Source organism: Diadema antillarum, unplaced genomic scaffold (assembly GCF_040938485.1).
Source record: "Diadema antillarum isolate AM-2024a unplaced genomic scaffold, OU_Dant_1.0 scf00000031, whole genome shotgun sequence".
Taxonomy (NCBI): Eukaryota; Metazoa; Echinodermata; class Echinoidea; order Diadematoida; family Diadematidae; genus Diadema; species Diadema antillarum.
The window spans coordinates 150981-177173 of record NW_027270920.1 but is presented as its reverse complement, the minus strand read 5'-3'; the positions used below and the strand labels follow the sequence as shown (position 1 = coordinate 177173).

The 26193-nt window shown below is 38.6% G+C and overlaps 1 protein-coding gene across 1 annotated transcript; it reads right to left on the bottom strand.

Annotated features, from left to right (window-relative positions):
- Nucleotides 1-1791: 1791 nt before the first annotated feature.
- On the bottom strand, nt 1792-24981 carry LOC139741405 (guanine nucleotide exchange factor C9orf72 homolog). The gene is made up of 11 exons (XM_071651993.1): nt 23192-24981; nt 20850-21074; nt 20083-20175; nt 17924-17985; nt 16142-16214; nt 15353-15469; nt 14416-14537; nt 11564-11629; nt 10925-10979; nt 9329-9438; nt 1792-5008 (listed from the first exon to the last, which is right to left on the bottom strand). Exons 1-11 carry the CDS (start codon nt 23444-23446, stop codon nt 4825-4827), a joined length of 1362 nt encoding a protein of 453 aa, XP_071508094.1. The 5' UTR covers nt 23447-24981; the 3' UTR covers nt 1792-4824.
- Nucleotides 24982-26193: the final 1212 nt, after the last annotated feature.

Here is a 26193-nt window from a genome sequence, read left to right as displayed (position 1 = left end):
AGTAGTATCGGCAGCAGCAGCAGCAGTAATAACAGTAGCAGTATAATAGAAGTAGAAGAAAAACAAGTAGGAATACTAGTAACAGCTACAGCAGCAGTAGTAGTAGTAGTAGAAGTAGTAGTAGCTGTAGAAGTAGTAGTAGTAGTAGTAGTAGTAGTAGTAGCAGCAGCAGTAATAATTTAGATGAGATGTACAGTGTAGTAGCAACAGCAGCAGTTGCAGTTGATCTATATACATGTATGTACTGTTCATAGCACAGAAGGAAGAATAGGAAAAGGAAAAGAGAAGGTGGAAGGATGAGGAGGTGGAGGAGTATAAGGGGGAAAGGGAGGGGGAGGTGAATGAAGAGGACTATAGGAAAGAACAAAAGGGAAGTGGAAGTGATGAGGCATCTCCTGGCACAAATCTGGGTAATAAAAAAAGGGGGAGGGGAAGGCAGTATAAACATTCTTTACCTCCATACATAATGACTGCACAACATGCCATTGATGATGATTGTTCTTTTGAGTCTTTAATATTGCATAAGAGTGAATCGAATAACATTTCATAATGATCACAACAATAGCACATAATACCTTTGAAATACAATATGTTTCGGAGCACTTTCAAAGACCAAAAGGTGCATTGTAAAACATGATAAGTGGGGGCTGCGGCACGCTTCTAGTGTGTGTGATATAGGATGGGGGAGGGGGGGGTGTGTGCTAGTACATGTAGTTGATTGAGTCAAGAGTTCCCCCACGCCTTCCTATGATGGAAAGCATCTCAGGCAGAACTCTCGGTAAGTCCTGGATTTTCTTGTGTATTTCTTAATGTTTCCGTGTTTCTTTAAATTCAAGAAAATCTTTCTTAGTGTGTGTGTGTGTGTGTGTGTGTTTGTGTGTGGGTGTGTGGGTGTGCATGTGTACGTCGCCCCCCACCCCCCCCCCCCAAAAAAAAAAAAAAAGCTCTGCTGCCTCCAGTATATTCAAATTGTTTTTATGACAAGAAGACAAAATATCTTTCAAAATCAAAATCACAACATACACATACAGTGTACCAATGAGTCAATAAAATTTTTGCTAGTTCATCACATACATTCATTACATAACGTGTCATTTAGCATCAGCTAGCAAAAACAGTTTAGATCTTGGAATAAAAAAAAAAGTTCATGATCCATGCTGACAAAGACATGTACATCTGTTACTTGAACTCCACTATTTGCAAATAACTACACTTGGGAACTACACAAACCCAAGTTTGCAGGTTTTGTGGCACTCTACAGCACCAAGTTGTCAATCTCCAAAGATTTCATGGTGACATTTTGCCTTTGACCTCACTATCTAGGACCTCAGTGGGTCATCTTTACAAAGGTATTACAATTAAACACATAACGGTACACCATACAGCTGTATTTTCTTTACGAGGAAACAAAGATACTCTGAGTTGCTCTAACATGTACATATTGCATAAACATGAAATAATAAACCCAGAGACTCCAACCCTAAGCACCTTCTGATCTGAAGATTCTTCCACCTGAAACCCCTAGCAAACTGGAGATTCTAACTTAATGTGCACACATCACGACCGTGAAGCATATAGTCCCTTGCAGCCAGGGTCCAGCTCTAGGGTTCTAGATGCTTTCTCATGCTATCTCATGCTTACTTTTCAACATACAATGGCACTAAGTAAGAGATCATTTCAAGTGAGAAAAAATACATCTTAAGCGGGAAACACAGAGCCAGGGTGGGTGAAATTAACTCTCAAGAGGGAGAACAGGAGATTTTGTGGAAATGGGCTTTCGGCTGGAGAGTTGGAGTCTCTGTAAACCATGGGTCTGAATGATCCCAGAGGCATAATCCCACATAAGCTTGCTTTAAAGGGAGGGTACAGTTTTGGTGGAACTGAGGATTGGGCTTCTAACTTTTTGTGAGATACCAAGAAACCACCTATGAAATAGTACAGAGGATACCTTTCTGACAGGAATTCAAAGTTTATTTGATGAAAATCGGTTTTTCGAATTGCTGAGACATGGAAAAACAAAGTAATCCACAGTGATTGTAATATAAGGTGGGTTCCACCTCTTACTAGGATCACTCTGTTATGGATAACTCGGACATTTCGAAACTAATTTTCATCAAGTACGTAAATGCTGAATTCCCTTTAAATTTACATGCTCCTTAGAGGTTTTTCAATATCTTACCAAAAAAAAAAAAGTGTAAGATACATAAAGTTTGGTCTCAACCAAAACTATACAATCCCTTTAAAATAACATCATGGCCATGCCTACAAATGTGCATTGATGATTTATTAAGAGAATACATCCAAACTAGAATGAACATTGAAAGAATGAAATATCCTACACAAACGGTCTGACCTCTCCACACAAAATTCATGCAATCTGAGGTGGAGAAATCTGCGAATGGGCTTTGGTGCAAAGAGGAGGCATATCATTTGAAGGTACTGACATATAATGGTTTTATGATGCTGAATATTTCTTCTTCTTGACTGAAGTTCTGTAGTCAGCAGATATTTTGGCACAACATCTTGAAGGTAAGTATCCTTCACCTGAAACCTTCACATCAAATAAAATCTGAACTCATCCTCCCATCTATATTTATACCAAGGCTACACTATGCTAACAGTCAAGGTATGTGTACTATTCTCCCCACATTCAGACTGGACCCAGTGTTGTGGGGTCACTCACAAAGAGATTTTCCTCCTCCCCACCACTAGAGGGCGGACTCTACAATGGTGTAAGTGATTTCGTAGGGGCTCCCATTGACCCAGTTAGTAATGGCAGACTTTGCGTACTGAGTAACATTTATATAGCGCGTATTACACGAACCTTTGAACTTTTACGCGAGAACGCACTTATAGAATTGGCTACTCCTCGGCTGCTCATTTACTAGCGTGTTAGCACGAGGGGTGAGCCTACCGCCTCCTTGTCATCCAGTGCTAACCGTGCGCTCACAAACCAATAGTACAGGGCGTATGAAGAGTCCGCACTCTAGCAGTCACTGGGGAAAAGCTCTTTGGGTCAGTCATTAGAGATCTCATCTCTTTACGTCTGACCATCCACTCTGTTATCTGGATTGCCCCCCAAGCTGTACGGGCAATTGGGGCTTGGGTGAACACTGCCACTTGAAACAAGACTTCACGTATGCACATATTTCATGAATACAGCTGGGCGCTATTAATTATGGTCCAAGGTCATCGAACTTCCTTCGAGAGGACGGGGGGGGACAAGTCCCAGTGAGCATCCACACTGTGTTTTTGGAGGGGAAAGTTCTGCAGGAAGGGACTTTCCCTACGACACGAGACAAGTGTAAATGCAGGGTCTGAGCGCCATTTTACTCTGCATTCACATTGGCTTCAAACATAATCCCTAGCACAGTTTTATGGAAGTTTTATCAACATCATATTATTGAAATTTCATGCTGCTAATATATCTTGCATTACAGTATCTATCATTATGACATGTCATAATTACTGTAACTCTCTCCACACTCTTGTCATGTCTGTAATGCAAAGCTCATTGCTTGCTGTGCACTCCATGCTCTGGCTACAAATGCTTCTTACTTGGGAATCGAGTCTCATTTTAAACTTCCACAAACATAGTACCAGCAACAATACCTAACCTATTATAGCATTCTTAAAAGCTTAGCATTCTGTGTTGATCTGTCAAAGTAATAGACAATTAAAGATAGAAATTATGTCATGGACTGCTAGGTACAATAACTTTCAGATATATTTCAAAAACATATAGAATCACACACATATGAGCGCTGTTACAAAATGTTTGGGTGCACAGGCATGTATAACTGGTAATATCATAACCTGTATCATAATATTGTCTGCTTTTCAATACATCATTTTGCAAACTCTTTAAAAAAAAAATGAGCAGACCCGGGATGTCCTTTCATCCACCTGTCCAGCTGTAGTCACCTCTATAATGTCCTATCTCTTGTCTTGGTCACAAATGCAACCACATGACAAGATCACCTTTAAAGGCATTGTTTACCATTGGGAGCAGTGATCTAAAAATTTAAGAGTTATCAAATTTGATGCATATGTGTAGGTCAGTTGTATCACAAAACATCTTACCATGGAAAGATTTTGCAGTAAAGCCTAACATATAAGAAGATATCACTATTTTACCAATGAACTTACCTGTATATGGTTTATTCTATAAACAACTTTCTTATAAATACTATTCACATTTTGTAAATACTCAACATTGATTATAATGATTAACATTTTTACATTGGTTGTATCTATCCCTAACTCACACTTTAGAAAGTCTTACATTTTGTATTTCAAAGCACTACAGCTGGGTTTTTATTTCATCTGCAAATGGTAAATAATGCCTTTCACACATTCAATTTCACAGGTGTACACACAATGATATTTCAGGAGCGGAGATAAAGGGATGATGTAATTTTGTTTGTCATGCTCCAACACAGCAACTATCATATATCTTTCATAGAATAAGTACTTTGGGAATGGTTCTAATCATTATAATCATGTGATTTGAGAAGTCACCAAGATTGAAGCAACAAATTACTTGGACAGTCTGTCAGGTAACACCACTTTAAAGTTTTCATTTGCTGGTGTACAGAAATTCTATATAAACAAATATTGTAGATGAAGAGAGAAGAGCTACCATGAAATCATCATAAATGGTATTACCAGCAAAATGTAATCAGACTTCACTGGGACGCTGTGATATGCCTTTGCGCAATGACTGCAAAACCTCCACCAAACACTTGCTGGATCGTGGGGAAAGATATCTGAGAGAGAAACCGTAATATACTCTCGCTATTCTCTCTTCATGTCAGCCAAGCATCAATCGATCTGCAGGCCCTCAATGTCCTTTGCCGAGGCTCCCGGATGTCCACAGACGAGGGCGCTCATCCCCGGCCGAAGCTTCTCCGCTCGCGACAAGACGATACGAAAGTTTCCTTCAGGATTCAAGTCGAGGTCATGCTTCAGCTTTTTGATGGTGACCCGAGGGCGTGTACCTCTTTGCCTGATAATAACAATAATAATAATAATTAGACAAATTTGTATAGCGCAGCTACTATGTAAATATACTCTACTGCGTTGTGATGTAACAGAGCTCCTGTCACTGATTAGACACACGAAAAATAAAAAAAAAATAAATCAAAGGCTTCTGAAAAAAGATAAGTCTTCAATAAAGATTTGAAGACAACAAGTGATGATGCCTTCCTCAGTTTCTCAGGTAATTTATTCCAAAGTTTTGGAGCAACACAGCTGAAGGTACAATCCCCTAAAGTTACTTTCGTTTTTTAGTGAGGTTGCTTTAGAAGCAACTTATCCTGTGTACTTCATAAATTATGAGAATATGAGTGTGATTTCATTGATATCAATTCTGATAAATAACCAGGTGCTTGACCATGCAATACTTTATAAACAAGTATCAAAATTTTAAATATAATTCTCTGTCTTACTGGCAACCAATGTAACTTCTTCAAAACAGGTGTAATATGTAAAAATTTTGACGAACTGATATACAGAAAATGAAACGATTTCATTCGAAGGATTACTGTTCATACATTATAGATTATTATAGATAGTGCTGATTAGAACCACCACTCAAAACCAAACTAACAAAAACATAATCTGAAGGCCAATTACATATTTTGCTCACAAAAATTGTACATATTCCATTATATATACCAAAAAAAAGATATTTTACATTTTAAGACATCTTTTTTTTTTACCTTGCTATGAAAAAAAATAAAACATGATACAGACATGCTACTTGGCAGCTATGTATCCACTGCCAACTTTGCTAATCTTACATGGCATTCTATATAATGGCACTGTGCCATAAATATACACATTAAAGCAGTCATTGACAGTGCACTAGTGCTTGTAAAGCAAAGCTCATAGTTACGCAAACCGATCCTATATGTCATTCAATATTACATCTTTGTCACAAATAATCTTCTCCCATAAATAAATGATTAGGCAGCATCATTCAACCCAGACTAAAAGGCTTTCAAAGCTTTTTTTCTCTTACTTTCTCACAAGATGTCTGATATTTCATTTTCACTTATATTCTTAAATTTCTCATAAGATGTCTTCTTACAGCAATTCAATCACTTGAGCAAACAACGGGCCTATTTGTTGTAGACTAGGAAAGAAATGATTCAAATTTAGCTGTATGTATACATAGTTGCCAAGCCTGCTTCAATTTCTTGAAAGTTACCTGAAAGCCTAAATTGGGAATTATATTTGCAATTGAAGTACATGTAAGACACAGGTATCTTGGTGATTGTTCATTCAAAGAATCTTCCTGATTTTGATGTGCGAATGTTTGAAACTCTGATGTACACTTGGCATTCGGTCATCAGACCAGAGGCATAACTGCATCATCACAATCTCATTATTATATCTCTATCCTTTCATATTTGTGTTTTGGGCATTTCAATTAATGGATTTGGCACAATATGAATTGCAGCAATTATCACTGCTATTACCACTCCACCAAGGAGATTAAGTTTTTGCCAGCATTGTTTTGTTCATCTATTTGAAAAACAATTCGGCAAAAAATTGTGAACATAACTGGATGAAATTTACAGGAAAAACTGATAATAACATAAGGAACAAGCGATTCAATTTTGGTAGTGATCCCAAAAACTCTGGATCCAGGAATTTCTAATAATTTTTTTTTTTTACTTTTATGCAGGATTCTTTATCATTGGCAAACAGGGCCAACAAGAGGAACATCACTCAAGATTTGTTCAAAGCGGCGAAGTCTAAGTTTTGGAACGACCTCATATTGGAATGTGGCTATGATCAGAGGGCCCTGTATGGCATTATCAGCCAACTTCTCCATCAGAAAACTCCAGCAACAAAGAAACTGCCACAAGATATACCTGATGCTGACCTCGCCATTGATTTCTCTCAGTTTTTCACTGGAAAGGTTGAGAAAATCCGGGAGCATATCATGCTGGTATCTCGACCACTAGACCATGAACAGCATGCACAGAAGCTGTCACTTATCCTGACATCATCATCAGGTATTATTGATGCTGATATGTCCGTGATGCCTCCTACTTGTCATGAGGAAGTCAAGCAAATAATTCGCAAGACCCCTGCAAAGACATGTCCACTTGACCCAGTGCCTACAGCTCTTGTTAAGCAACATTGTGATCTCCTAGCCATACCTATCACTGGTTTGATCAATGCATCATTGCGCGATGGAATAGTCCCATAGTTACGCCAGTTTTGAAGAAATCTACACTTGACAACAATGACCTAGCCAGCTATCGCCCAGTGTCAAACCTACCATTCCTTGCCAAAGTGATGGAGAAAATGGTAGCTAGTCGCCTGACAGCTTATCTGCAAGGTAACGATCTCTATGAACGCCTTCAATCAGCATACAGGAAGAATCACAGCGTTGAGACAGCACTTTGAAGGTCTCTGATGACATCCTCACATCAATCGATAACAGGAAGGCAGTTGCCCTTGTTTAACTTGACTTGACAGCTGCCTTTGATACTGTTGACCATACTATCCTTCTGGAGAGACTGAGGAAAGATTTTAGAATCGATGCAACTGCTCTCCAGTGGCTCAGGTCCTACCTCAGCAACAGAAGACAAGCTGTAGTCATCAATGGGAAGCTGTCCCCTGAGACCTCCCTTCGCTATGGAGTACCACAGGGCTCAGTCCTTGGTCCATTGCTCTTCACACTCTACATTACCCCTCTTGGCTCTATCATAGAGCAACATGGCCTTGGTGCACATTTCTATGCCGACGACACCCAGCTTTACCTCACTTTTGATCCCAAAGTTGGAGGTGCTGAAGAATGTGCAACTGCTGCTGCTGGGGCCGCCATTTAGGAGATTCGCAGTTGGATGAACATCAACTTTCTGAAGCTCAATGACAAGAAAACAGAGTATCTGCTGCTCTCATCTCCACATATGAGGAGCAGTATCACTGGTGCTCCAGTTCTAGTCGGTGAAGAAGCTATATCTCCCAACAACAAGGCTAGAAACCTCGGTGTAGTCTTTGACAGAGCAATGAGTATGGAGAAGCACATATCACATGTCTGTCAGTCAGCATACTACCAACTCCGCCGGATTGCTGAGATCAGGCACTGTCTGACACGAGGTGCTGCAGAAAGTATCATCCATGCCCTGATATCATCTAGACTGGATTTCTGCAACTGTCTCTATGCTGGCCTGCCACTAACATCAATCGTACGCCTCCAGGCTGTACAGAATGCGGCTGCGCGCCTTCTTACCGGCACCAAGAAGTCTGACCATATCTCTCCAATACTTCGTGAGCTTCACTGGCTGCCAGCGCAATGCAGAGTACAGTATAAGATCTTACTGCTTACTTATAAGGCTCTCCATAACTTGTCTCCTGGCTACGTGTCTGAGCTTATCAGTGTACGTCAGCGATGACCAGGGCTACGTTGTACTGGACTGACACTCCATGTTCCCAATACTTGCCTAAAGATGTATGGGGATAGAGCCTTCTCTTCTGTTGCACCACGTCTGTGGAACTCGCTACCAGTTCAGCTTTGGAATTGCTGCAGCCTCAATACATTCAAGTCTGCACTGAAGACTCATCTTTTCCGGCAACTTTGTGAATGATGTGTGACACTTTGTGGGAGCTGGGCGCCTTTGAATGTTTCTAACAGATAAATGGCGCCATACAAATGCTGCTTCATCATCATCATCATCAACAAATGAGGGGATTCTCCCTATCGCATATAGCCGACATCAAGTGACATCACCTCACTATACCAATATCTCATTGATCGCTCTTGGGACGTACACTTCCGGTTTTGCAGTTTACCCACGTCATGTCCTTCATCTATGGATATTTTCCATAATTTCATTGTTTTGCATCATCAGCCCAGCACTGAGTTGCTTCGCAGAAAAATCCCATTCTTAAAATATAAAGTTACAGATTAGAAAATAAATCTATTACTCGACAGATTATAAGACAAAATGTCTTACAATCTGTGAATACGAGTACTTCGGCGTTCAATGTGTATTAAAGCATACATTAAAAGAATTTAAGGTAAAAAATTAGGTGCCACACGTTCAGATTCAGAGAGCTACATGCGATAGGGAGAATTCAAGATACACATATTTGAGGAGGACATACATGCACTGAGCGTGTGCTCGAGACAGAGCAGAAAGCTAAGGTAGAAACACTAGATAGGCTTCTAAATCATTGGGAAATTATGCAATTTTCAGCATACATGTATACATGTTGTATGGGTGGAAATGAGCTGCTTGGCTGAGGTCTGTGCTCTCCGAGTGTTTTTCTACTTATTACCAACATCTCAAGAGGGTCTACTCACGTTTCACACTCAGCATATTGAATCAGTGCAATGGCTTTCCTATCCAGAATTCTCTGAAACTGCTCAATGTATGCCTCACGGATCCCACATTGTGGATACAGCAGGAAAATCTACAAAGAGATAAAAGTTAACAGTCAGAAAACTGGATCTGCAAAAGAACATATGCTAAGGAATATAAGAGAACCTTCTGGGGTAGAACAAAAAATAAATAAATAAATAAAAATCCACACAAAAACTTGAAAGCTTTGTATTTAATGTATCATTATTCAGTAATAAAAACGTTTTTCTAGGAATCATGCTTCTACATATATATCAAAAACATCTTGAAGAAGTTCATGGAAAGATAACAGGAAATTTACAGTCAAACTGATCAAAACACATGTCCATAAAAACTGTTGAAAGAAAAGAAGAATGTTTTCAATCTTTGGCTTCAAACAGAGAAAATTTTCAGAAATACTAAACACAAAATTTGAATTGCTAACCCCAAAGATGCACCAAAAACTCATTTGACTTAATGTATGTTATGTGAAACAGCAAAACATGAACAATATTTAGTAACAATTTTTGCTTCACAATGGTTCATGAATGCATCCAATCCAGTCTATAAAACACAATATCACTACTACAATGCAGATACTAAAACACTAACTTCTAATTTTTCCCTTTAACTTTGTAACTTGTCTCATGTGCTATCCACAAAGCAAATGCTGCAAACCAAAGGTTATAAAATTCATTGGTTAAAATGTGTACACCTAATAATTCTCATTTTCAGGAAGAAACTTCACTCAAATATCTGCCAGAGTGCAATGCGAGTAAAACACACAAAAAGTTCCAACAATCCCCCCCCCCCCAGTCAAATATTGTCAATATGAAACAGATTCTCGCAAATGAGCCTGAAATGTTAAGAGTCTCACCCTACAGCATAAAGCCTCATATATATACATCTCAAGCATAACTAATACAATGTCATCACACAGCTTCTCAGAGGAAGTTCTGCGTCTTTGCAAAGGTGCAATGACTTTGGCTGCGTTTATCATCTTTCCCCAGTTTGAAACGGCTTTCCACACCCACCTCATAAAGTCCTTTGCAAATGCCTTTCAAAGCAAGTGGCATTTATCAACTCACTGCCAACATGAAAACTGGCCTTATCACTGTGCAGCTGCATTGCGCAGTTTGACCAAAGAAGGGGTCTTATACAGCATGCGCAGTACAAAGCTGTTTTAAAACAGCTTTGCATTTATCTCGCTTCTAGAAACACATTTCTTGCTGAAACCTGTTTCGGAAAGCACAAATTTGAGGTTTTCAAAAAGGCTTTCTGAACCCCATAATCAAAGCAGCTTTGCGTTTATCATCTCTAAAAAAAAAAAAAAAAAAAAAAAATCCGAAAGCCATTTGGAAAACCTGTTTCTGCCGAAAAAAAAAAGAGTTGATAATTCTTTATTTCTTTCTTTATTTCATTTCTCTATAAACGCACCCTTTGATTGAGGACAGGTGCCCAAGTTTGGTATTACAAAGAATGACACAAAACAGAAGTTCCTATCATTATATTCAGCTCACAGAGTAAAGATAACAGGTGTAGCCCTCTTATTCACTTACCTCCTTCAAGAAATTGGTGATGATGGGTGCCGATTCCACTCCCGAAAACCTCATTCTGAGATGGAAAGAAATACAGGTGTGAACGTTAATTCGAATTTCATTCAGCTGTCAGCTTCACGTAACTCTTTCAATACTGTGGCTGGAATTACAGTAAAAAGGAGGTGTACTCAATCATGCATACAATTTGTAATAGTTAAGTAAAATGTACATATATTATGCTATAATAATGGTGAAATGAGTGTGTATCCATATTTTATTGAAAAAACAAAAAACAAACTCAAAAGCAGTAAAAAGTCAAACAAAATCATTTGGTGTAATAACTAAGACATCACAAAACATGGTTAAAACAAGAAGCTTTCTATCATTCCAAAGAAATTTTGGGCCTAGCACACTTCTTCACATAATGTATGATATTGGTAGAGCCCTCAGAGTTAAACTATCATTTGTATCATCACTATGATAATACAACATCTATGTGCAGATGAATGGCAAAGTGTAAACTGACAGAGTACTGTGGTTGCACTCAGATCAAGGTGTGCTAACCCTTTCTTTGCCGGGTGCTGTGGACAGTGAGTACAATGCTATGGGGTTTTCTGTGCCAAATGGCACTTAAAGGGTTAAATCTAGAAACCAACTCACACTCTCAGGGATTCATTGCTGTCTAGCCAGAGGGATTGGAGCTCCCCTGTGAGAGCCTCGTGTCTCCTGGAGGGATGAGAATAATTAGATATAAAAGATACTTATACATGTATTTATATATGTGACCGTGCACCTCAAAACGAACATAAAGTCGCACACACTGAATTTGCGTGAGGACTGAAAATAAGTGAAATGGGTCAACCTAGCCGAACTTCACTTTTTCATATTTTCTGAAAGAGCGGGTCTTCTTTTACATTATGCTAAAATTTGGTATCATAAAACGGGCAGGAAAGTGTGTTTTTTAGCAGTTCATCTCGAACATTTTTGGTAGAATAGTGTATTAGGTGTGTCTTTAGAATACCTTTTTCATTTCTGAAAAACCTTGTCCACACTCTTCACTTTCAACTCTAATAACTTTTGAAAGGATAGTGCTACTGCTTTGAAAGTTGGCATTAATTATGGACAGAATGTGATAATGATGCATGCTCAATTTCAGTTTAATCTGATAATCCCTTCATTGTTGTTACTCTGGTGGTTTACTTCCTGTTTTTTGTCCCATTCATCGCACAGCCAGCACGGTTTGGTAAAGATTAAACATTTGAATGGACACTGTACTTCAGAGCCTCTTTTCTCAGTTCACACTTTTCCTGACTTTGTGCTTTCTTTCCAATATCTAGATAGGTTAGGAGAGTCCATTTGATTTGAGTTATACATCATTTTAAAGCTTAAAGTCTGCTGTTTCCGAATGTGGTCTTAACTGAAAATTCATGTCCGGCGACTTTTTGTTTGTTTTGAGGTGCAGGGTCACATATTGTAACAGTGGAAATTTTCATAGTGCTTAAGGGCAATTCCGCGGTTAGAAACGTTACATTTAAACAAATTTAGATATTTATTTTTACTACTAAATCACCATTTATTCATTTCAAGTCAAAATCTTGTTAAAAACATGTTCATCCTTCCCAGGTTTATGATATGGAAAAGAATGAATACAATCCAATAAATATTAGAATTGCTATGGCAACTAAAAGGGCTGGTTAGTAACATTACGAAAAATGGACATGACAAAAAAATCAATGTCTTGTAACAAAAAAGTGTGCAAAAATTCAAGTTACTTCAAACAAAGTGTTGCATTAATTTCAATTATTGCATCATGACAAATATTCACACAAATATTTTTAGCAGTTCGACGGATAATTTATTAGCTAGACCCCCCAAAGCATGGTTAGTAACGTTACGGTTTGGTTTAATAGTAACGTTACATTTGTCCGGAGTAATTCCGCAGGTTATTTCACCCTTTTGTAATTGACAAAATGTCAAATGACTTCTGGAGTATATAAATGTATTCATCTTTCACCCTTTAGCAAAACTTTCAGGTAAAGTTTTCAAAGGAACCCACTGTAATTTGCATTTAAGTGAATTTCAGCGTCCCCAGTCCCACATGTATATTTTAAATGATGGTTTTAGATCTCGAAAAACCAATAAATACAAAAAATAAAATCTACTGAATTTGAAAGATTTAATGATTGGTGAACATCCATGGCATTAGTTGATACCTTAATCAAAGAGTAAGATAAAGAGGCACATTTCTTTTATCCATGTCATGTCAACCTAACTGCGGAATTGCCCATAAGATATTTGTGCAATTCGTACAACCACAAACTAGCACGAAAATAAAAGCACATCGATATTTTTGTTTGCTATGTGTTCCAGCACAGCAGTGGTACAATGTACTGTATCTTGATTTTGCAGCAATTAAAAACATGCAAATTACTCACGCAAAAATATCCACTTTTACAGTACAGAAGGAAATTGTACTTCTACATGTAGGCAAATAAGCAGATGGGTATACAAAACAGATGCGTTGTATAATGCATGTACATGGATAGACACAATATGTCCATACAATCTGGTTCTAATTTAATTCTGGTTCCTCAGTCAAACAGGAAAAGCCATGATGACACAACAAGAATTAGTGGGATTAAGTACAACATAATGTATGTATTCATTGACAGTTAGTTTCCAGATTTGTGCTCAAATTGGTGGAAAAAAAACTCCAGTGTGCATGCAAAGTAGCGCACAAAGCAGAGCGATGACTAACACTCAATGTCTTACATTTTGTACCGTATGTCCTAAAACAAAATTACAACAGGACCCTCCCAAACAATAGCTTTCAAAATAAGGAGTCTATCCAAATACAATTTCATGGTAAGAAACTATAACTAATTACCCACATCTTACAGAAAACCCCATCTGATTTGCTTCAGTGGTCAAAGAGAAATGAGAAGTTTTGTACAACATGTCAGGAATCCCTTCCTCCAAGTTATGTCCATTGTGTTCACACATTAATATTATGAACCAGACCAACAACATACTTTGCAACGATCTACATTTCTCTGTGACCACTCAACCAAATTGAATGGGGTTTTCTGGGAAATATCTCTTAGATGTTATATTCTAATGCCCTGAAATAGCATTCAGACAGTTAAATCATATTGGAAGTTATCAATGCAAAAATGCGATTGTAATTTTTGGAGGACATACTGTACATACCATAACAACACACCATACCGAATATACAATATATTTAGCAAATCCCATTTTTTACAAATTGGGACTTCCCAACAGTTTAAATTGTGATCATGGAGTACAAGAAATAAATGAAAAAATGTATCATTGCACATCACATCTATCTTGGGATAAGAGTTAACATTTTTGAATGTTGCTTACTTCACAAATAGCACCCAACCAACAAAATCCAAAAAAAAAAAAAGAATACAAACCTGACACAATATATGACATATACAGGACTCTGAGAAGTAGCAAGCCAGTAAACCTGCTCATGCGTAACTCACCAATAGTCGTGCTCATTGTACGGCAACGTCTGCTTAACATCCAGTGTTGTCATGTCAACCAGAGTGGTTGGGTAGCGACTCGCCATGATGTCACGGCCATACTCCACCAAGTTGATAGTATTCTGTATTGTTGTGTGCAAACAATTTAATGATCCATTATGGAAACAATGATACCAGTAGACTATATGAAACACAATAATAGTGAATGATGAAGAGAAGCACATGATCAGGCATGAGATACAAATGTATACTTTGAGCATTACTTTAGCTTGACAAATTGTTTCAAACATACATTTTCTGTTTTGTTTGAGGTGTTTTTTTAGGTGTCGCCCCAAGTAAGTTGCATGCTGTCAAGAAATATCTGTTCCACAAGTAACTAAAATCCTCCAAACATATGCCAGATCAAAGTAAGAGAAATTTTCCACACCAATGTGGGCCACATACAGTGTACAACTGTATCTTTGAAGATATAGTCTACTTTCAGTCCACAGATCCTAAATCATATGCATTCCTACCAGTATATATCTATATCATACACCACATTAATATTCACATGACTACAGGGGGGTGTTTCATAAAGCTGTTCTTAGAAAGTTAAGAACGACTTAAGAATGACTGAAACATGTTCTGATGTGCTACACTTATCAGAATTTCAATAATTCAGCACAAGAACTGATCACCAGTCGTTCTTACAGTTGTTCTTAGCCTGAGAACAGCTTTATGAAACACCCCCCTGGTCCATCGGCCTCATTGCCTATCCAGTCTAGCATTGTCCTTGGTTGGCGCACGTCCCTATTTAGTACAGAGTTCACACTTGGAGGCATTTGCAAATACACACACACAAACACACACACACACACACACACACACACACACACACACACACACACACACACAAACAAACAAACAAACAAACACACATAGATGGCAACCTGACCTTGATGAATCCCTGAAGGAAGAGATCCCCCTGGTAGACACACTGCTTCTCATCCTTGAGGTACACTGAACACATCCTCTCCTCTGGGGTGATGAAGAGACTCAGAGTACTCAGCATCTGATGGAGTCAACGACAAGTTGAATTCTTACGACAAATTTCCATTTTTTTTTAAATACATGTAAGTACTTTCCCCATTTGTACAGGTTTGTGGGTTTCTTTTTTTCTTCCTTCAGGGGCTTGAGGACTGTAGCTATCCTTTCATATGCATCCATCTACTGCAACCAGGAAATGTGGAGCAACAAACTGAACAAAGTAAGTGAAGGGATCCCGTTATATCAAGTTTTACTATGCTCTTACTGGTACATCTACTTGCTTGCTTTGTTCATACACTGGTAGATCTACTTGCTTGCTTTCTATTAATTGTCAAGATGCTCTGAAAGTACTGGTGTCAGTGAATGGGATTACATGGTTCATCTAATTTTCAATGCATCAGCAGATTTTGACATTACAACTACAGTATAACATTGTTCCACTCCAGCAGGTTTATTTTTGGTTAAGCCAAGTATTGGGTAAATCTAACCAAAATACATTCTAATGTAACATTCATCTAAATTGAAGAATATATGTCATTAAATGTGTGAAAGCCAACATCATGGTTAAATACAGCTGTAGCTTGAAAACAAAACTATCATTGAGATTTGCTGTATGATCTACATTAAAACATATCAGAGTTTCATCCACACCATGATAGCAATGACTGATCGAGAGAATTCCATTCTTTACACATACCATGTTCACTTCTTCCTTGGTGTTGCCAACGACAACAGAACACCCACAGGTCTGTAGATGGGAAGCTATGGCCCTGGAACAGAAGGTAAATAGAAAACATGGTGACAAACTGATGAGATTTCACTGGAAGAAATGGGTCAATACTGCACTGTGTCCATCATTCCTCTTGATAATTGCATATCAGGAACATGCAAGGCATCAAAACCTGCTGGTCTAGCATTCACCCGAGCAGTGCAGTTTGCTTTCATGGCACTCCCCCACAACAAACTATTCTAAACATCACGAGATTTGAGGATTGATGCAGGACCATAACTTTCCTAATGTTGGGTATTTCGACCCTGCCTACGAGCCCCCAAGGGCCACCATCAACACTGTACAAACTTTACCCCTTTCCCATCCCCTCCCTCCCCATCCCCACACTGATGATTCCTGCCAAGCTTGGTCAAATCTAGCCACCATTTTTTTTAGAAAGAATAAAATTGTTCACAAGAAACAATAAGTAGCTAATTTGGGACATTTGGGCCCCACTCACCTCTATTGGTGAGCCACCACCATTTGTACAAACTATAATCCTCTCCCCAAATTTGTCTCAGGTGAGCTAAAAAGATTAACCCGTTGAGGACGGTTTGATTTTGCTGCAACACGCATTTCCCATAGACAGCTGCCCGAGTATACTTGGGACTCGTCCTCAACGGGTAAGGGAGGAGATAGACTGCATAACATGATATATTAGCGGCATAAAAATTTCGTGAATTCTAGCCAACAGGCTTTCTCGCAGCATAAAAATCATGTTCGCAAATTGCCTCTGGCATCCAATGCATATTGTGCAGGCAAGAACTTTCGCGTACATTTTAATTTTGCGAATGTTGGCGCTCGCAAAATTCACAAAATTGAAATGCACGCGAACATTCCTCGTTCTACAGTAACCATTGATCGGCAAGTGTATCTCTGATAAAAGCATGTAGGTACAACTTATTCATGTACGCGTGTACAGTCCTCGCTTGTGAGTGATAATGAAGCATGTGCAAGACATGGTGTGAAATGAAGATCCATAAATTCAACTTTACATAATACCATGATAAATCACTTTCTGGCCTCTTCTAATCCTGACAGACACTTAACCAGGTTTGCCAACATTCTCACTTCCAAATCAAGGAGATTCCACACAGCAATCAGGGAGATATCTGTGCGTTACATGCATTTCAATGGGCGAAAACAATTCCCAAATCAGGGAGATTTTATTCTCTTATTCAGACTTGAACAGATTTTGACACTTTCAGGGAGACTCCTGCAGAATCAGGGAGACTTGGCAGCTCTGCTTAACCCGTTGAGGATGAGTCCCGAGTATTCTCGGGCAAGTGTCTGTGGGAAATGCGTGCTGTAGCAAAATCAAACCATCCTCAACGGGTTAATTACAACAGCCTTGCTACTGAGTAATTTCGTTTACAAAGCATTGGCAACTGTACATACCATCTTCTTATATATCCCTTCTCTCAAAGCTAATTAACTGGAAAGATTTCTCGGCATGTGCTGCACATCAGCATTTTCTATATGAAATTTATATACATGGGCAAACTGTATGTACATGTAAAACCTGTACGTACATGCGTTATGTTTGTATGTATGTATGTATGTATGTACGTATGTATCTATGTATGTATCTATGTATGTAAGTATGTATAGTAGGCAAATGTATTCAAATACATATGACATTATGCAAAGTACCAAAGAAAAAATTCAAAGCAGAAAGGAAGCACTGAATGCAGCTTAATGGAGTCTTACTTCCTGGTAAACTGGACATCAAGTTGTTTGGATTGGCCAGCTGCAAATATGGTGTCATTTAGCTGCAGAGAGAAAAAACAACAAAAAAAGAGGAATTGAAATAGAAACCCATACAGCTGACTGAACTGCACTGGAGAAGACTTCTGCTAAGATAATATTGCCGTCATAGAAGCAACAGAAAAAGGAGTTTTATAAGAATTTCATAAGAAGTTGCTACGATTGCAACTTTTGCCGGAATGGAAAGTGTCATGGTAATGACAAGAATCCAGCTTCCTGATTGGTTGCTGCTATAACAAGATGATATTCTAGGAAGAGCTGCTATCCTAACATATTTTTAATATGAAATGGGACCCGGGACTTTGTTGTTCAGCTTTTAAAAAATAAAAAAAGAACAAAACAAAGATAAAAACAAAACAAAACAAAACAAAAAGAAACCTTATGTAAAGCAAGACTGAGTGAGACAGTCTCTAAAAAATTATTTTGGACAAAAGAAACAAATTGTGACACAGCTTTGATAGACAGAGCAAATACAACCAAAAGGAAAAATATCACTGAAGGTGATTAATACCCCCGCCCCGTGACGACAGTCTTACCCAAGGAATGATCTTTCCTTGATCTTCTGCCATTTAAATGCCGTTACCGTGGCAACGCAGCTTCCGACACGTCCGAAAAATATGTCTTGCACATCTTCCCACCAAGACTATTGTGTGTGCCACATTTCATAAGCTTTTGTCAAAAACTGAGGAAGTAGTTCAATCCACAAGATCTTTCCTTGATCTTCCACCATTAATATGCCGTTACCATGGCAACGCAGCTTCCGACACGTCCAAAAAATATGTCTTCCACATCTTCCCACCAAGATCAAGGTGTGTGCCACATTTCATAAGCTTTGGTCAAAAAACTGAGGAAGTAGTTAAATCCGCAAGATCTTTCCTTGATCTTCTGCCATTAATATGCCGTTACAATGGCAACGTACTTTCGGGTACTGTCAAAAAATGCGTCTTGCACATCTACAACCAAAGGCACACGTCTGTACCAAGTTTCACGGAAATTGGGCAAAAACTGAGGAAGTAGTTTGCAACACAAAATTTTCCATCATTTTGGCTCATAATATGTGAGCTGTTACCATGGCAACATACTTTTTGTCACTGTCAAGAAATGTGTCATGCTGACCTATATCCTAAGACAAACATTCAATATGAATTCCATGAGAATTGGAAGAACACTGATGAAGCAGTTTTGCCATGAAGCATTTTGCCCTATATTTTACCAATAACATGCCGTTACCATGGCATTTTTTGCCACTGCGGAAATATGTGTCTTGCACATTAACATATTCAGATGAACATCTGTACTTAATTTCATAAAAATTGATCAAAAACTGAGGGAGGAGTTCGCGACGTAAGATTTGTACCCATTTTTGCCCATAATATGCCGTTACCATGGCAACGTACTTTTGGGTACTGTCAAAAAATACGTCTTGCACATCTACAACCCAAGGCACACATCTGTGCCAAGTTTTATGGGAATCGGTTGAAAACTGAGGAAGTAGTTCGCGACGCAAGATTTGCAACGGACCGACCGCCCGACCGCCCGACCGACCGCCCGACCGTCCGCTGATTCCTATATACCCCCTTCAAACTTCGTTTGGCGGGGGTATAAAAAGAGAGATCATAAAATCATGAGACACGTCGAAGAAAATTAAGATTCTGAACTAAAGCAAAAAAAAAAATGTCAGAATGAAGGAGTTTTTACTTGGATGAATGTACTGTTTTATCACTTGGCCAACTGAGCAATTTGGAAAAAACAAAAAATGATCTTTACTTTTTAATAAGCAAATTTTTTATGTTGGTACTTGCTAAACAGTTAAAACTGCAAACATATATGTTTCATGATTGTGAAAGACATCCTGTCATAAAATGATTAGGTTCTAAGACTGTGCAAGAGTGCAAGATGGCCTGACATAAAAATACACAGATTCTAAAAGATTGTGAAAGATGTGCTTACATAAAATGCAAAGGTTCCAAAACTGTGAAAGATACACATGCTCACAGAAAATACAAAGGTTCTATGAATGTGAAAGATGTTCCTTACATAAAATGCAATCTCAATTAGGATTGTGTGCCAGCAGAGTGAGGAGAAAGTGACCTCTGACTCACATTGACCATAGTGGGCATCGGCGCCATGAAGAGTAGTCCAAGGGCTCTGTACAGACTCGGGATCTCAGCATCCAGTATCACGATGGGGTCGGCCTAGCAGGACAGATTGTCAAAATAAAAACATGGCGTTATCTTGCTTGACCGGCCCTCCTGCAACTTTACAACATTACCCACTCTCTTCAAAAGCTATGCTGAATGCAACTGTTATCCATTTGGCAGTAAATATGGCTTAGAAATTATTTGACATGTAACACTTTCACCACCTCCTGACATTGATACATATTTTAAACAAGTTTTTCTGTTCATGATGATCAAAGGGAAACTCTAGACTAAGGAAGACTTTATTGAAGAGATCAGTTTGTGCTTCAAAAACACATGTCAATGATGTATCTATGGCATGGTTAAAACTCCCAGAATTTTCTTGAGATGAGAATAGTTGTGGTATAGATGTTTAAGTGTTGTGTATCTGTCACACAGCCAAAACAAAGTTCTTGTCCCAGTGCGACTGAAAAGTGCCACATGCAAAAACAGCGTCTGAGAGGAAAGTAAATGTATACATACACGTGTACATTTTGTAGGGTACAATGTAATCATAATACCCTTGTACATCTTACTGCCATGTTGTAGCTCTAGATTCATGTCCATTACTCTTACAGATCTATGCAGATATCATCTACTGCCATACTGAAGAAAATTTGGTGATCCTACAGTGTAGTTGAAAAGCTTAAAAGTACAGTATTGATCTAATGTATGACACAAGTCTTCACCTCAGCTTTCTGTTTATCCTGGAGCACCCTCAGTTTACTGATCATTGCCGTGAGACGAGCAGCACAGAAGTCCTCCAGAGGAAGGTACCAGGATTTCAGACCGTACGGGATGATGAGGGAGAGGGCAAAGACCGTCTTCTCCTGGTGGTCACACCCACTGAACAGGAACGTGGAGATGACCAGGTCCTTGTCTCGCAAGTATAGCGTCTTAGTCTCTATCGCAGACTGAAATAAAATCAAGAGATTAAAAGCTTTGCTCGCATTTATTCTCTGCCAGAAGTATGGGGACAGTAAACAAAGTTGAAAGTACTACAAGTAGGACTGGTGATTTGACAAAACTAAAAAAAAACAAAACAAGATAATACATGTAGTCTAAAATATCATTGCAACTTTCTCACCATCAAATCAAATTGTGAGAGAAGGCAGTCTATGGACACATTAATACGAGCAATCAATGTTTAATACGTGTGAAGTACTCTGGGAAGCTGGACAAGCAGGTTATGGTACCAATTTGTACAAATAGTGATTTTCAATCTCCCTAGCAATAATGACTGTGGACTTTGGTAAAAATTTGATGTACATTTGTAATTCACCTGAGATGAAATGTGAAATTTCAAAAGTTGAAAGGAATTTCAGAGGAAAAAGAAAGTTGTATGTTTATGACTGGTATTTCTGTTATATATCAAAGGCAAAGTCCTTTGCCAACTGTACCATTTCAGATGTGTTTCAACAATTGCTTATTGCAGTTCCCAATTATTCGCTGCACACTGTATAGCTAACAGAAGCATGATAATACTATAAAGGAAACTAGAAATGTCGCTATGGCGACTGGTATGCCTCCGCCATAATGCATGATTCTCCCAATAGGCGTAGATAGTACTATGTACATGTGGACAATGTGTGATTACATTTTCACAAAATTGGCAAAATATTAAAATGACAAGTTTGTCACAAATGTGTTGAATGTTCACCTTCCTTGACCTAGGTTTAATTGGATGAATAGGAGAGCATGTATTTGAGATTGAAGAACTTTAACTTGACTTTGACCCATTCATACGTTTATGCATTGAGTAATTGTCAAGGTATGGAGAAAAAGTGCAATTTTTGTATTGAATAGTAAATTGTTACCATTTTCATCTGGCCTTTGACCCTAAAATTCATAAGATAATCACTGTCAGGCAGAACATGCATAGTTGTATGTAGTACATTTCAAGATAACTTGAGCCACTTCTGAGATATGGAGGAAAAACTTAGTTCAGCACTTTCACTTGATCTTTGACCTTTTGACCTTTGAGGCAAAAACAAAAGAAAAAAAAACTTTCCAGAGAATCTCTACTAGGTTATACATGCATACACCAAGTGTTAAAAAAAAAAACAGCTGGCATTGCATAAACATGAGGGAAATAGTAAAATTTTGAAGTGTTGCCCTTGACCTTTGACCCCTGACTTTTGACCCCGTGAACCCTAAATTCTCTATATAATCACTGCCAGTCAGTACATGTATATGTTCCATGAAGATACCTTGAACAATTTCCAAGGTACAGAGAAAAAAGGTCAAGTTTTAATATTTTTCTTGACCTTTTGACCTTTGACCTATGACCTCATGACCCAAACTTTCACCAGAGAATCTTAATCGGGTAATACATGTATACACTAAGTTTCAAGAAAATATCTTCAGGCATCGCATAGATATGATGGAAATAGTAAAATCTTAAGTATTTGACCTTGACCTTTTGACCTTTGACCTTGAGCATGTGCACCCAAAATTGATAGGCACAACTTCACCCCCTAATACACATACATGCCAAGTTTCATTAGGATACCTCAAAAGGTTTTGATAGTTACCCTGTCCACAAAATTCATTACGGACGGACGGAAGGACGGACGGACAACCCGAAAACATAATGCCTCCGGCACCACTTCGTGGCAGAGGCATAAAAACAAAATCGTACGGTTACAAGTACCACCACCTTCCAAATGATTTCAATAACAGGTTATTCTGCTTAATTTAAAGCATTTCTACAGCTTTTAGTCTTTAAAAAAAATGAAACTGGAATATTTCTACAAGTGTTCAGTATAATATTGTTACTGTTTGTAGATGACTTTATACATGTACTTCGTACAAATATGAAACTTGCACTAAAAAAAACAAAAAAAAAAAACCCAAAAAATGTGATAATACTAAAGGTACAGAAATCAGACATTGGTTCCAGAAGAAAAAGGATTGTGATATTAGTCCCTTTCACAAATACTGAAAATTAAGTTTTTGGCAAATTTCGATTTTTGCATCGTGATGCAAAAACAAATAACCCCAGTGTGTGAAACCAGCTTCTCTTGCTTACCTGAGGTTGATCACTGGATGTCAGGGTGTGCGTCGTCAGGTAATGAATCATCTCTTGGCTCATCTCAGGTTTGCCCTCCGTCTGCCACACATGCTGGAGATGGGGACCAAGGATGTTGTTCCAGGCACACAGGATGATGGCATGGGCGGGGCACTCCTTGGTGCCCTCGATCACGACACTCTTGGTCTCATCCCGCACTTTCTCAAAGTCCAGGTAGTTGTGGCGGGAATGACTTTCATCGTAGTAGTCTCCCATCTTTAGCTTGTTTTCCTTTCAGCGTGAAACACAAGAAGTTGGCTCTATGTCCTGCCACATAGAATCTCATGCAATGCTGAGTCCAATGGTCAAAAGGGTATGCGCGTCACTTACATACAGGCTGTGTTACCACTCAGCTGAATTTCAAGTGAGAGAAAGGTTGTACACGTAATAATAATTGTACAGTTACAGAGCTTTAATGAAAGAGTTTCTTATAGTGAAGGCGGCTACAGGATTTTTTTTTTCCCCACAGATGGCAAGTCACGACACTCCTGAAAGACAACCACTGAATCACAACAGTGGTAATTATACATGTGATACATGTAGTTAAAGATACAAAACCAGTATCATATCATCCAACTATAGGTGGAGAAAGAAAAAGTTGTCAATCTTGAAGAGTCATGTGGCAGTCAAAAGAGTGGACTGGTGTTGCCTTCTTGTGGTGATGGCAGCCCATCAAGCAAAAACTGTGGCTGACTGTTGATCTGTCTCCACACAATGATGCGATGGGCACACTCTATGGACATGCTCAACACCAGCACCGTGATGAGAGACAGGTTTGCTCCTATGGGGAGGCGTGGTCCGGAGTTCACTACAGACACCAGCAGTAGCGCCAGCACTGAGATGACGCAGGTGGTCACAGCGTAGTTGAGGAAGATGCGTTTCACTCCAATGTGGTCTAGCACTGTTTCCGTCATCTGCCAGTCTAAGGAGATCATGCTTCGCCTTGCATGGTAATGACAAGTGCAACAACTAACAGAAAAGTTTATCTCTACCTTGAAGCAAACACAAGTCGGTACGTCCTCTTCAAAAATTTCCGACAGTCAATTGCAAAACACCACATTTTCTTTGGACAATGACTGTGTCTCAAAAGCTATAAACCATATAACAAAAGTATATGATTTTAGGCTGAAGAACTGTCTTTGTTTTACTGTGTGCCGAGGCTTTTTAACCTAGGACTGACAGAACACATTTCAAATTCAACAAGTCCACAAGTACCTATGCCCTAAACTGAAGGTTGCATATGCACTGTTATGCAGTTCCTACAGTATTATTGTAATTTAAAGTACTGATACATTATTTTGCATAAAATGTGTAATCCTCATTTCTTGAAAGAGTTGGTATGCACTACACTACAACACTTTTGATAGCAGTTTCACTACAAATGCTCCCAATCCTCTTGCTAAATCTCACAGACTAAACTACACAGAAAGACACTTCTTATGTCATCCACTTTGTTTCACTGCCTGTCATTGAACCTCAAAGTGGGTCTTGAAGCTGTGTGTCATCTGATAGGCAAACTTGATGGACAGAGTAACTATGAAAAGGGACATCAGTGCTGACATGGCAACAGTTGCTAGGCGTGGTGAGGAGAGGTTGATGAAAGTCATCAAGAACATGACAGTGCTGGTGAGGATGTACGTTGTAATCATGTGGTTGAAGCAGATGTACTTCAGTGCATTGTGGTCAACAATAGTACCAATCCATTTCCCATAGAGCACCATCTTCATTCAATGAGTCATCTCTGTCCATGAAGCCAGATGCAAACTGTGTTTCTCCTTCGACAGTACTGACATAACACCATTACGTCCATCTGTATACAGAATATGCAAATAAAGGAATTTTTCAAATTCACGAAATTCTTCCATCAAGAGGTTTTTATGCAACTGATTGACAAATTGCCCTACATCGACGTAAATAACGTTAATGTACGGCAATTTGTCAATCAGTTGCATAAATGAATTTTTGTAGTTGTTTTTATCAACATCATGTATGAAAATTGCAACTCACATCACAAGGCAATGGCATTCAAATCTAGCAATAAATAAGAATTGTCAAAATGAGTGTGAGAAAATATCACTAACTTTGTTGTCAAAATTTGCCAAAAACATACCAACATTGTACAATGTGCATAACTGTACAATGTACAATCAAGCTTTTAGAGTTGGCAAAAAAGAAAGGTGCGATGTCATCCAAGTCATTTCCTTTTCTTTCTGTCCTTTGTAGACAAGAATTTAAATACACATCCCTACACCTGTACATTGTACATCTGGTTTCTTATTCATAGAAATTTTACAGCTGTAATACTGAAAACTGATGTGAAATACAGTGTATACATGTATACACTGTATAAACTGCATTGACAAATGATCAATGATTGTGACTAGATCAGGATAGGCCTAAAGATTCTGCATCTTTCACATACAAGTGTAAACCAAACTCCAAAGTCAACAATCACTCAAGAATACTCAGTATACACATGTACAGGTGTAGCTGTAGACTAGTCTAATCTTGCCATAGGATAGCCTAACCAGACGCTGCGACTTAGTATGTACAGCAATAAGGCTGTATGGTCTACATGTTACTTGTAAGTTAAGTTAATCCTTCCACCGTGTTCACTGCACTGTCATGATGCATGATGTCAACACTTGTCACTAGCTCAGTCACTGGCTCACTGGCTCATGTAAGTTACATACAGCTGTAATAAATAGTCTAGGGCAATAAAAATGCTTGTAAAAGTAAGTTATAAGTTAGTAAAATGTAGATATGTCTTGCTTTACTTTAGTCTTTTACTCTAAAGTTTACAGCTAACGCTAAATTTACAACGTAACCAACCTGTAATAAAATTTATCTAACAATTTACACATTGTGTCATTGGCAAATGTCACGACTAAATAAATGCAAAGCCTACTTCCTATCTGACCGAAAGATCGGTCTGTATCTGTCCGTCGGGGAATGTTCCGCGG

Excerpts from the sequence above, each read along its gene's own strand:
- LOC139741405 (XM_071651993.1), bottom strand. The coding sequence starts at position 23,446 with ATGGGAGACTACTACGATGAAAGTCATTCCCGCCACAACTACCTGGAC. Across the intron at positions 16,215-17,923 it reads GATGTCCAGTTTACCAGGAA|GGCCATAGCTTCCCATCTAC; the intron begins GTAAGACTCCAT and ends CTTCTGTTCCAG. Across the intron at positions 11,630-14,415 it reads TACAATGAGCACGACTATTG|GAGACACGAGGCTCTCACAG; the intron begins GTGAGTTACGCA and ends TCATCCCTCCAG.